The sequence below is a fragment of the Columba livia genome, chromosome 1 (assembly GCF_036013475.1).
Source record: "Columba livia isolate bColLiv1 breed racing homer chromosome 1, bColLiv1.pat.W.v2, whole genome shotgun sequence".
In the NCBI taxonomy this organism is placed as follows: Eukaryota; Metazoa; Chordata; class Aves; order Columbiformes; family Columbidae; genus Columba; species Columba livia.
In genome coordinates, this window is record NC_088602.1 from 113,235,633 (window position 1) to 113,247,870 (window position 12,238).

Consider the following 12,238-nt stretch of genomic DNA (forward strand, 5'->3'; position numbering starts at 1 on the left):
CAGCCACACTGACACATGCACAGCTCAGTTTACATACCTAATTACCCTAATAATATTCTAAAACATCAGACGTTTGCACCCAAATTTCCATTTATAGCCAATATAAAACCAATGCAGACAATTCCTCTTTAAAATTATCTGACAGAACTATTTAAAGTAGCTAAGAAAGAAGACTCAAAATCCATGTACTTTGTGCTTACGCTGCCAAAAATGAGTTTGACTGAGATAATATAACTCTACAAAAACATTTGATAACATGTTATTTATTTCCTTGTTTTGCCTAACAGCACAATGTTTAGTTTCTACCTGCATATGTTTGCACTTTTATTGTGCTCAAGACCACAACTTCAAGGAAATAAGGGTTTGTGCAAGAAACACTTAGTCCGAGTTTGTCAGTCTGAAACACTCAATGCAACATTCCTAAAGCAACACCATGCAAAAAAACAATTTTCCCATTTCGTCTATGACCTGAAATTGTGAGGAAAGACAGGAAATTTACCCGATTCCTGGAGATAGCGATACACCAAGAAATTCACTTCGTCACTGGTTATGCTCATCTTAGCCCAACCTCAATATGATGAGGTTTACGAGAAGTGTGATCCACGCTCTGTTCAAAAGGAAAGAAAAGAACAGGTTTTGTTTTATCTCAGTTTAGTATTAAATCTGTTATCAAAATAGAGATGGAAATTGGTAAGATATTTAAAGAGCCATTACATCCCAGTGTAAGGAACCCTTTAAATGTTGAGAATCAAGTATTCAAGCTGTACTGTACCTTTTATTATAATTAAAGAGCAGTATTTAACATATATGAGAGAGTCAGAGGGAACATTTTATATCTTGGAAGCCTTTCCAAATGTCAACACTTCTACTTTTGTGGCTTTACTACAGGTTCTTTGGACGCTCCTTTTGAAGTGTGAGCATTTTCTTTTGAGAACTGCTGGCAATTACAGTCACGTATAACACACCAAATCATAACCTTTCCCCAGCCCCAAATTTGTAATCTGTTTTTCTGTCTAGTAGTTCATCCACTGAAAAGACAGATTATTTCCTTACAAAACCATGTTATGCAGAGAATGTAAATAAATTTCCGTAAAATAGAAAAAACCCTACATTTAAGACAGGATTACAAATTTAGTTGTGGGGAGGGGGAGAGAGAAAATGCCATATACCTTGTGCCAACAAGGAATACAAATCTTGTGGTATTATTTAAAGTTATAACGTTATAATGTCTCTGCTGATTAATGGTAAGCAAGAATTAAACTTCAATTATTCATTTAAGCAATTGTAACCTTTAGTATGACAGCTTTACATTACTATTTTGGGCATATACTCTGATAATAAAAACACTGGGGTTTTAGGTGATAAATGTGTTTTGAACATTTTCCATTCCATCTTGATTCATTTGTTTGGGAAACTGACTTAAGTAGTTTGGTTTGCAAAGCAGTAAGTACTTCTCAGACATAAACTTTGCAGCTTTGTCAGCCACACCGTACCTGTAACTAATCACATAAAGATTTGGGCGCAGAAGCACTCCCTATGCCCTTGTCACGTTACTACAAGTGAGAGACGGGGGGCGTGTGCTGTTTGTTTCAGTTTCCCGTCCGCCTCTTCTTGGCAAGCAAAAAGGTCTTTGTTCATCGAAAACCTCTTCAGTAATTCCTGTTGCCTAAAGTAGCACCTGCTACTGCAGGCAATGCTGATCGACTACAAGTCTCCCCTGCTGATGATTTAAACCAGCAGGTCACTCATGACTGTAGCAGATGTCTCTGCATATTTATGTAAATGGAGGTCTTTCGAACTCTGGGAAGCCTTTTATTCTCCTGGGCTGCTGTATTTCACCAACGGCTTCAATGCAGGTTTACCACAAGGAACTATAGCTTGCTGATTTGGGAGACATCTTCCTCGAATATTCTAGTCTTATTATTATAGTTGATTTATTATTATAGTTTACACCTCACGGAGAACAATGAGAAACAAAATACTGAAAATCTTGAAGTCTCAGTGGGGAAAATTTCATCCACTTTGGAAACGAGGATGAGGTTCCATCTAAACGTGAGGAGAACCTTCTTTACTCTGAGGGTGCCAGAGCCCTGGAACAGGCTGCCCAGAGAGGTTGTGGAGTCTCCTTCTCTGGGACATTCAAACCCACCTGGACACGTTCCTGTGCGATCTGCTCTGGTGAACCTGCTTTATCAGGTGGGTTGGACTAGATGATCTCCAGAGGTCCCTTCCAACCCCAACCATTCTGTGAAAGCTGGAAGTATGTGATCGCTTTCTGCTAATAGTGTGGCCGAGGACAACATCAGCTATATCCACCATCCAGTCCTGTCACATGTGCCACATATTGCCCTGGGAAGTCGTTTGGTCTCTTTTCTCCTCAATCCCCCATCTGTATAACGGGCTCAAATTCCTGTGCCGCAGGCTCCAGAGACTGGAAGCGCTGGGAGCCCTAAGGGCTTTAGTGACCGAGGTTAGCAACTGCAGGCAGTGAAAGCAGCACATTCAGTATAACTTCACATGTACTTCCAGATAAACAGACTTGTTTCTGAATAATTAATAAATCCCTCTGCCTCTTTTTGCACAATCATCACCATACAATGAAGAACAAGGCAGACATTCACGGCAACAATTAAAGCCATTTTCATCCCTGTCTGAGTACTTAAAACACACCCGTGTTGCTGCTCTGGCCACGATAACAATAAATCAAGAAACTCTGATAGCTGTGGGTTTAAAAAAAAACACCCGACATAACACTTCTAAAAGCATTTTAAAAATAGCAGTTTCAGTATTTGGTGGTAGGAAAGTTGGTAAAGATGAAACCTCTTACAAAAATTCAGTTTCAGCAATGACGTACTTTGTGGTAAAATGAACTTTATTAAAAAAAAAAATCAAGAAACTACAAATGCTGTTTCTGGATGCATCCTGCTAATTTAAGACAATAACATTCTGTTTCCCACATACAGAGGGTTGCTTTGGGAAAGGGAAGGCAAAGGAGGAGTGTCGATTTTTGTTTTTTTTTGCTAAAGAATACTTTTCTTAAATAAATTAAAACCAGAGAAAATCAGCCTGACTGCAAAATAAATAGTCTGACAGCCCCAGAAAAATCTCCACAGCAGCTACCTTTGTATCAGAATCCCAAGCACACCGAGTGGCTTGATTTACAATGCATTTCAACAGGAATTACTGTGACATATGTGTCGGATCATATCTTTATACACATTGTTACCATGCCATAAATAACCAGATGATCCCCACTCATACATTTAAGGTTTCTTCCCTCCCACAGATGCCAGTGCAGCAATCAGATCCACAACTATGAAGCTATTACCCATCCAAAACGATACACAGATCTTGGCTTTGCCCCAGAGAAATCTATTCATTAGAAATTTGGCTGAGCTATGAAAGACCATACTCCATTTCATTAACGCTCTTTTTGATTTCATTCTTCTCTGCAGATAAACATCCCAAACAAAAGAGGCTACAGAAGACATGGTGGGGAGGAGAGGAACATACTTATCTTTTGTGTATCTCCAAGTCTGATTCATAAGGAATAACTGCCCTCCCCCTCAATATGATTTATTTTTTTTTCATGTAGAAATGCAAACTTCTGTAGAAAATCACAGAAACCTTTAGTTATCATTGTGATAGATTTATTTCTGCTAATTGATGGTCTCCTTTAGTTACTGGAGATAGGTATTACCTAGATTAATAGTTTTTTTAAAAGAAATAAATTATAGCTTATAAACAACACTGATGTGCCTTCTAAGACATTTCACATTTAAACCAGCAATAACATCTTAATTCTTCACAATGTCAAAAGGATTTACTAAAAGCATTCAAACATGTGTTTGAGCTTTCTTTACTTGCAACACTTTTTCCTGTACCCAATTACACATAATGGAAAGTTCTATTTACTTCAACCTCGCCTTAAGAATTTGCCTTGTGATCCTGAAGATATTTGAGAACGTCCAAACATGTGAGCAGAGCCCACTAAGAATTCCTCGAGTATAAAGGGCCCTAAACATTCAATCCTCCCCCAGTGGATGGGTTGTCAAGATCACGCAAAATTAAATTTAACGCCTATTTTAAATAAACACTCAGCTCTCAGTTCTGCTGGAACAGGCTTGCAGAAATGCTTCCCATACAGAGGTAAAAAGCTGTGTTATTAGCTCACATACACCACCGTTGTGTTTGGCTCTTGCTGAACTAAGTCGTTCCGCTGGAGCTGAGCTGGGTCCAGCAAAGCCAACCCTTGCAGCCCATTCCTCTGTGCTCTGGGCAACCAGGGCAGCTGGTTTCCTGGAGTACACCGACAGACCCCTTTTGGCTCTGGGCACCGACATACCACTCTTCTCAAATTAAACCTTCCTGAAACACTGGGAATCGTGCTAATGGGCCGTGCAAGTATCTCTGGAGAAGGCAGCCTCACGTACAGCCGTGGTTCAGCACAGGACTAGCCAGGTCGACCAAGAATAGTTTATTTATATCCCATCCCCTTACTTAAGGATTGTTCTTCCTTCTTCTGGAATATTTTAGGTTGCCATAAATAAGGGAGATCTGGCTGAAGAATCAAGGGAATATAACTTTTTAAACTTTGAAATAGCATCTTAAAAAAACTCCTCTGCCTCTCTCCTAAATCATCCTCACAGGGTCTTCTAGGGGCATGTCCTGACCTACAGGCTAACCCCGGGGCAGGAGAGAGCCAAGGCTATTTTGGGAAGGAGCTTACATTTGCTACTTGAAGCAGCATTGCCATCCATAGGGACTGCGAGTTACCAGTCCAATCTTCCCCTCAGGAAAGCGGAAAGAGGCCAGACGTCTAGGGAAAACACCTAAACTAAAATCTAAACCTGAAACCTAAATAGGAAGCTGAGCACTTCCCATTTCTGCATCCAGCCCTGCTGACAGAAATTCATCAGCTGCATGGTCCGGCCCTTGTCCTACCCTCTGAAGAAACCTGCAAGCTCCAGTCAGCTTTAACTGAGTGGTGAGCAGTCATCAACTTCTGGGGAGGATTTTTTGGGGGTCATTATTGTTAAATAAACACCCTCACCTCAAAAAAAAACCCAAACCCAAACAAACAAACCTCAAACCCACACATTTTTATCTATCTTCTGGACGGGCTGCACTACTGACCTCCTCATTTGACAAGACTAGGCCAAAATATCTTTTCCCAATCAAAGTTTTAATGACAACAAGATTGTAATTAAAATGATGGGGGGCAAAGAGAAGTTGTATAACTTTTTTGGAGAAGAAAAAATGCAAAATGAGAGATTTAATAAAAATGAAAACATTCCAGATATGGAACCTCATCATCATTCCAAATATTTAATGTTATCAAATTGATGCCTGGCCACATGGAACCAGAGCTCATGTACTTCTGCTCCAATTTTCTCGTCCATGATGGCTCCATGCATCAAACCACGTCTCTCGGGACCCACTACATTCTCCCCATCTCAGAGAAGAGAATGTAAACACGACAACTAAAATAGACTCCAGGAAGGCACTGTGACAGCATAGCCGAATCAATGTGTTACTGTTTTGCATATGCTCTGTGGCTTAATGAAAAACAACATTTCCCAAAGCCAGAAGCCACTTCTCACAAAACGAGTCACTTTCCTCCATCTCAGCATTTACTGTTGAAAAATACTTTAATCAGAATCCTTCAATGAGCCCTACGCTTCTGTATTTCTAGGCTGCGTCTTACGATGGAGCCAGCACAGAGCTGGCAGCCAGCAGCTCCTCCCCAGGGCTCTGCCTGGCCCACGCCATCGCATTCCTCAGGCCTGGCTTCTACCACACCTGCCTCTCCTCCCAGAGGAACTACAGTGCAATGCTTTCCCCAAATGCCAAAACCCAGCTTCTGGAGAGGAAACGAGCACACTCGGCCCTCTCTCCCCTTGCAGTCTCTCCTGCCATTTCATGAAGCTAAAGAGTAAAACGTCTCTTCTTTACAAGCATCCTGACAAGGGAGTGAGACCATTGCATTCCTGCTGATTACAAGGCGCAGAGCACACAGGATGGTTCTTCCCAAACTCCACCTATGCCCGTCACCAGAATAACAGTGAGCCTTGTTCAAAATGCAGCTTGTGCATGCACAACTTCCAGACTCCTCCTTGTAAGGACTGACACAATATAAACAGTGGCCTCTTCTAGAGATCATGCACTTAAGAAAGCAAATAAAGATGTGCCACAGTAAGACCTGCACCGTAGCACTCTGGCCTTTCGTAATGACGAGGCAAATAGTTAACTATCCTCATTCTCTAAGTTATCACCACAGGTCATCCAAACTATTTAATGACAAAAATGAGGCAACTGAGACCTCTCACAGCTATTGCCCTAGGCTCTTTACAGACGCTCACAGATGTCTTTGCATCACTTGTATGTTAATATTTGACGTTTACTTCACAAACACAATAACAAATTTGTTGTTCTGTGGAGATGGAAGCTGAGATTTTGCAGAACAGGGTAACCTCCTATGAGACTGGTTATTGTGCTGTACAGTATTTGCTGTCTCACCGCTCTGTCAACCGACATTTATAGCACCTCAATAAGGACAGGGACCTCAAAGAGAAAAGGCAATAGGAGTTGCCAGAACCCGCATTACCACATATTAAGGCTGGCTCTTTTGGTTTTGTTTTTAAGTCTATGTCTTTACACTGGCCTTCTGCTGATTTTTAAAAGGCCACACTAAAGTAAAACAAATCCAGGGAGCTCCAGCTGATCCCCATCTCAGTGCTGCCTGTAAGACCACGCTCTGATGGAAAGAAGTAACAACCGCATTCGTATCCGAGTGCTTCAGGAAAAATGGCAAGGCTATGAAAAGGTTTAGCTTAGACCCTGACATGTTAGGGTATCTCACACAATTAATCCCTGAACTCAGTCATACCAGTATTGAAAATCTGGTGCCAATCAAGAGAAGGTAATGACAACTATACACATGTGGCAGTGATCAATGAACCTGCAATTCTGTCTCGAAGATGTCACTCTTGAAGAAACAGATGCTATGTGGGCAAATCTGACAAAAACAGGGGTTTAATTTAAATAAAATAAAAACTTTGTTCATGGAGAAGGTCAGTTTACTATGCAATACTCATAAAGGCATGGTTTTGAACTGATGAATCTCTTTTTAAAGCCTAACTGTGGCTACTGTATTTATCCTTTTAAAAATCCGCAATAAATTCACAAAACGGTTATCCTGTCCTGGCAAAAATACTGCCAAAATAGTACAGAACTCAGTAAACCACCAAAACATTAAAAAAAATATCAAACTTAATACAAAAACATTAACAAAAATAACTTGGCCAATTAAACACTTTGGTGGACATCATTGCAGAAAGTTTTATTTCTGCATGAATACCACTTTAAATTATAAATTACATTTCAAACTGAAAAGCCATTTAGAACCAAACCCACATCTATTTATTTAAAGAAAAAAAGAGGGCAGCCAGCGACATTCCAGCAATTTCTAAGTGATATTCAAACATTTTTCAATTAATCAACAATTTCCCGCACAAAATAACTGATTGTCAACAAAAACCAAGCCTTTCATCATCAAGTTCCCATCAAGTTCCCTGCTTCCATCAAAAGATGCAGAACTGTGCATCCGTTCTTTCATACTTATAATCACTTAGTTTGATCAGGTTATTTTTCAGTTCTCAGCTGGTTTACTTAATTACATCAGCCTCCAGCATTTCATTTCTAAGATTCAAGTGGATCGTTTCCAGCTCCCTTTGCTGAAGAGTGAAATGGGTTTTCCCGTATTGATCTTTCCTTTTTGGCAATTTGCTAAGGGAAAAAAAGCAAACAAAACCAACCGCTCTTCTTAATTAGTGCAATTGTGTTATACCTCTTTTATAGCTTAGTTCTAAGAACAGCCAACTTCAATTAAGTTCTTTTTTTTCTTTTTTAAAAAAACACAACAAAAATAATGTTCACAGAAGTATATTGTACGGAAAGCTCCAGGAAGCCAAAAATAAGACTGATGAGAGAGTAAAGGTTGATATTATTTCTAGAGCTTGCAAATGAAATTAAATTAATTGTTTTAAAGTAGGAAATGAAGGAATTGCAGAGGCTTGAGAAATCAAAACACATGATTGGATTTAGTTTGAGAATCAAGATACCTCATGACTCTTGGAACAACTGAAGTCAATTGGGAATGCTGCCACTAAACAGCACCAGAATTTTCTTCCTTACATGAGCACAAAATGGCAATTAGGACAAACTGGGGGACAATGGCATTTGTCCACTCATTTCAAAGCAATTAGGCCAAAAAACATGATTGTCTGATTGTGTGGTTACTTGTCTGTGTGCGTTTCCATGTACGTAATGCAATAGGAAATGTGTTTTAAATCTCACGAGTAGAGCTACACACTCAAAAGTTAAGGAAGATTGCAACTTTAAAAAGGTGGCACAATCACTCTGTGTATATTTGCTTTTCTTATATTTCTGGCAAGAGGGACAGTGTATTAATACTATCTCAAAGTTAACTTTTCACTTAATTTTCCTGGATTTTTGCTAAAACCTCAACAAAACCAAAAGGAGCAAACTTTAGCTTCTAGATTTTTAATCAGTGCTTCACATTCATGGAGTACTGAGGTGAAAGGAATGTGATGAGATGAATTCCTACCAGAACTGGTTGTACCTGTTTCATTTTCCTTCTCTGACCTCAGACGTGAGTAAAATTACACAGCCGAACTTTTGGAATTAACATTCCCCCAAATATTATAGAATAAGGCACAGTTTCTTTTTCAGCTGTCTACAATTTCTCTAACACCTAACAATAAAGACCCACTAAAACTTCAACATGAGGTACCTGAGTCCTAAGCTTGCCTGTAAGAATGGACACAGACATTCAACTGTGATGAGACAAGCCAAGGTCCAGTAGATAAAATAATCACCTTTGAGGTGACACCATGCAACTGGGACAGAAAAGGAGCTTCCAAAAACCTCTGTAAGGCTCTGAGCCACCTGCTTCACGGGCAGCAGGGGTTAGCAGGCATGATGCCCATTTTAAAAGAGGCAACGCCATAGCAAGGAACACAAGAGTGATGGGCCTGGCATGACAAGTGAGAGACAGCCTTGCTGAAAGATGGAATATCTGAATGCAGCTTTTTGGATTATTCCTGATTTTTATCCTGCAAGTTTGGTGTTTAAAACGGTGCAACTCTGGCAGCAGGGGCTAAAATCCTGATTTTCCCCAACGCATCTGAATGCTTTAACTAAGCTGCAGAATCAGGCTGTGTCTTGCTTATGCGCCTTATTTTTGAAGAGCAAGACAAGGATAAAACATTTGTATGTGGTTTTTACCACATTCCTTACATAATCAGTACCTACACCACCCTGAGGGTGAACCCTCATTTTAAATAACACCACATCATTATTCACCTTACTGGTTGCAATGGTACTAGTGCCAGCTACACGGGTAGGTATCTCCACCACCCAACACCTCCTGGACAGGCATGGCAGGTGTGTGGCATAACCACCACCAAGACTGGGGTCGTGACGTGCAGTAAGTGTGAAGGGGTTTGAGATGTTTTCAGCCCCGTAATCTTGTATTTCATTCTCCTGTCCCAGAGTCACAGGGTGATGCTCTCCAGGCAAAGGGCAGCAGCGCAAACACTGCAGGGATGCCATGGGGAAGGGCCTGTTTGTCCACATACCTGTCGGTTTGTGTGCTACTCCTTCCCACCCACAAGGCCCAGATACACTGTAAAACCTGAGTTTCAGTTCCATGTACATTTGAATTTCATGCTATTTTAGTATCTTTAAGGCGGCTTGACACAAGTGCGGTTAAGAGAAAGACTAAATGTGAAAGCCATTCTGGTACTACTGTCTCACGACAACACATGCAGCTTGTGTGGCAAAACCAACGCTATGTATAAGATGATATAAACCAACAGGAGCATTCCTTGGGCTATAAAAACCCCTATGTATGTTTTTAGCTGTGCAGGCTGCAGGGCCCTAGAAGCAGCAGATGGGAGAAGCACCAGCATTATTCGTTGCACTTGGGAAGAGGATGGGCACATCCCTGACCCCTTAACAGTTGGGACCGCATGGCCACCCAGTGAGCGAGAGTCGCTCTAAGGAGCTGCTGAGGTCCAGAGACCAGCCGGGACCCCAGCGGTTCACATCTGGATGGCCTCGAGCAAAGGGAATGAGAAGCAACGTAATTAAGGGGGTGGGGCTTCATCCGTTTCTCAGCAGATGTTACTAGCAACAGTCTGACATTATTTTTCCACCATATCTTTATTTTTATTTTTTCCCCTCAGAGGAAGCAAAGGCAGTAGATCTTACCACGTATTTCAAACTTAACTTGTTTTCCCTGTAGTATTGTTAAAAGTGTAGCTGAGGATCTTATTTATTTTTATTATTATTATCATTACTGTACAAAGGGAAAAAGCATTTTTCCCATTTGCTTTTAATTCCAAAATAGCTGAAAGGATTATACTCCGAGTTAAAGATGATAAAAATACTTTTCAGACTCACGACATGGAAAAGTTCACCCCCCAAACCAACTATTTTGTAAATTTTAGAATATGTGAAAACAAATAATTATAATGGAAACTATTTTCAACTTTTATTATGGCAGATCCTATTATGAACTATTTATAAATATATTAACTATGGCTATAAATACTTAATGTTTTTTCTTGAATAATCCCAAGAGAATGTCAATGTTAAATGTCGTAAGGACAAAGATCATATAGGATAGCACAACAGAAGAACAGAAAAATAATACATAAATTCAGAATATTTCCCTGCTGTGTATTTCTGCCTCCAACATTTAGCTCTTAGGGGAAATTTGTTGGCTTTTTTTTTTTAAAAAAAACACTAGCTTTACTAAGTTTAGTCCTGGTTTATATTGGTTTTAGCTCTGGAAAAAGGTCACTAAATGCCTCAGTTTTTATGGAAGGTATAATGTTACTTTCCTTGTTGGGAGGTGGAGGCGGAAGAAAAAAGGATGGAGAGATATAATTTGCTTGTAAAGGACGCCTGCAGAAACTTCTAAGCAACCACTGGAGTAAAAGCTTCTTTCTAAGTTACTTCTCTGCATTCACATTGCTAAATATTTCATAGAAAAACTTCCCATAAAAATCAATACGAAGAATTAAGACTGAGAAATCTCCGTTCTATGAAAATTACCTCATGCACCAACTTCAGATACTGTTTTTTCTTTATTTCTTTCAACTTTTCCTCTGTAATACTCTATATTCAGACTGCAAATGGCAAAGAAAAATTCACGGAGAACACATCCATTAATATGATCCAAGTTGTACAACACTGTCACACATATTATCTGTCTTTTCACCTGTTCTCCTTTCTTTGCATGCTGAAAGTGCCCACCATGGGTAAGGCAGTCACTCTGTTATTTTAGGTTTTCCTAATTTTCTGTCTTACCGGTAAGACCAGTGGAATAGTTCACGCTTCTCCTCTTTAGCTGGAGGGCGTTTGACCATTTTCTACAAACTCATCACTGTCCATGTATCGAGCTACAAAATGTACAAAGGTTTTTCCCGCTCCCAATCTTCTATCAATTTTTGGTACATTTCAATATGGTATTTTGCTGCTTCCTCCAGTCTAGGGATAGCAGGAGACTTAGGCAGCAGCACTTTGTAAGGTTTGTGTATTCAGACAGTATTTCAAGAGCAACTTGCCAGTTCTCACTAGGTATTTTTTCTTCCATTTGTAGATGAGTGAAGAATGTACAATACTGAAAGATAAAGCATCACATTTCTTGCAGCAGCACCATGAAGTCCTACACGGCCCTACTATAAATAGGAAAGCCTATACATTAAAGGGCAACACAAAGAGGAAAGCTTTTTAACCTACCGTTTTAACCTAAACAGCCTAGAAACTAAGATGAACTTAAAAATCCTCGGGGAGTCAGAGACTGACACGACATAATCTAAGATACTCATTTAAAAAAATCAGCTGAATACTTCTCAGGGAAGATTTTTACAACACAGTTATTAGACAGCTCAGGTTAAATAAAATGCACTCCCCTTCTTTAAAAACTACAGATACGAAGAATTGAAGCCTTAAATCCATATATACAGGATTTCAGAATCTTTTAAAGGTTTTAATCCCTAGACAAGAATTGTTTCATCAGAGAATTAAAAGGTTTTAAGTTTCTGACCTTCTCTCCAAGAAGGACTCTAGGGAAGCTAGGGTTGATCAGAAGGGTTGAAGTTGTCAATCATATGTTTGCTATCACAAAAATATTATAAAAGCCACT

The 12,238-nt window shown here is 39.8% G+C and overlaps 1 protein-coding gene across 7 annotated transcripts in view; it reads right to left on the reverse strand.

The window, feature by feature from the left end:
• Positions 1-12,238, reverse strand: part of TBL1X (transducin beta like 1 X-linked) — a 202,917-nt gene that overhangs the window by 56,126 nt on the left and 134,553 nt on the right. For 6 of the 7 annotated variants that reach the window (XM_021287590.2, XM_065073658.1, XM_005502530.3 and 3 more), the window contains one exon: positions 500-607. The exons of the other annotated variant lie outside the window; for it this stretch is intronic. In XM_021287590.2, coding sequence (XP_021143265.2) covers positions 500-557 — 58 coding nt within the window. In that variant the 5' untranslated portion in view covers positions 558-607. The remainder of the gene's footprint in view (positions 1-499; positions 608-12,238) is intronic. 7 annotated transcript variants of the gene reach the window in all.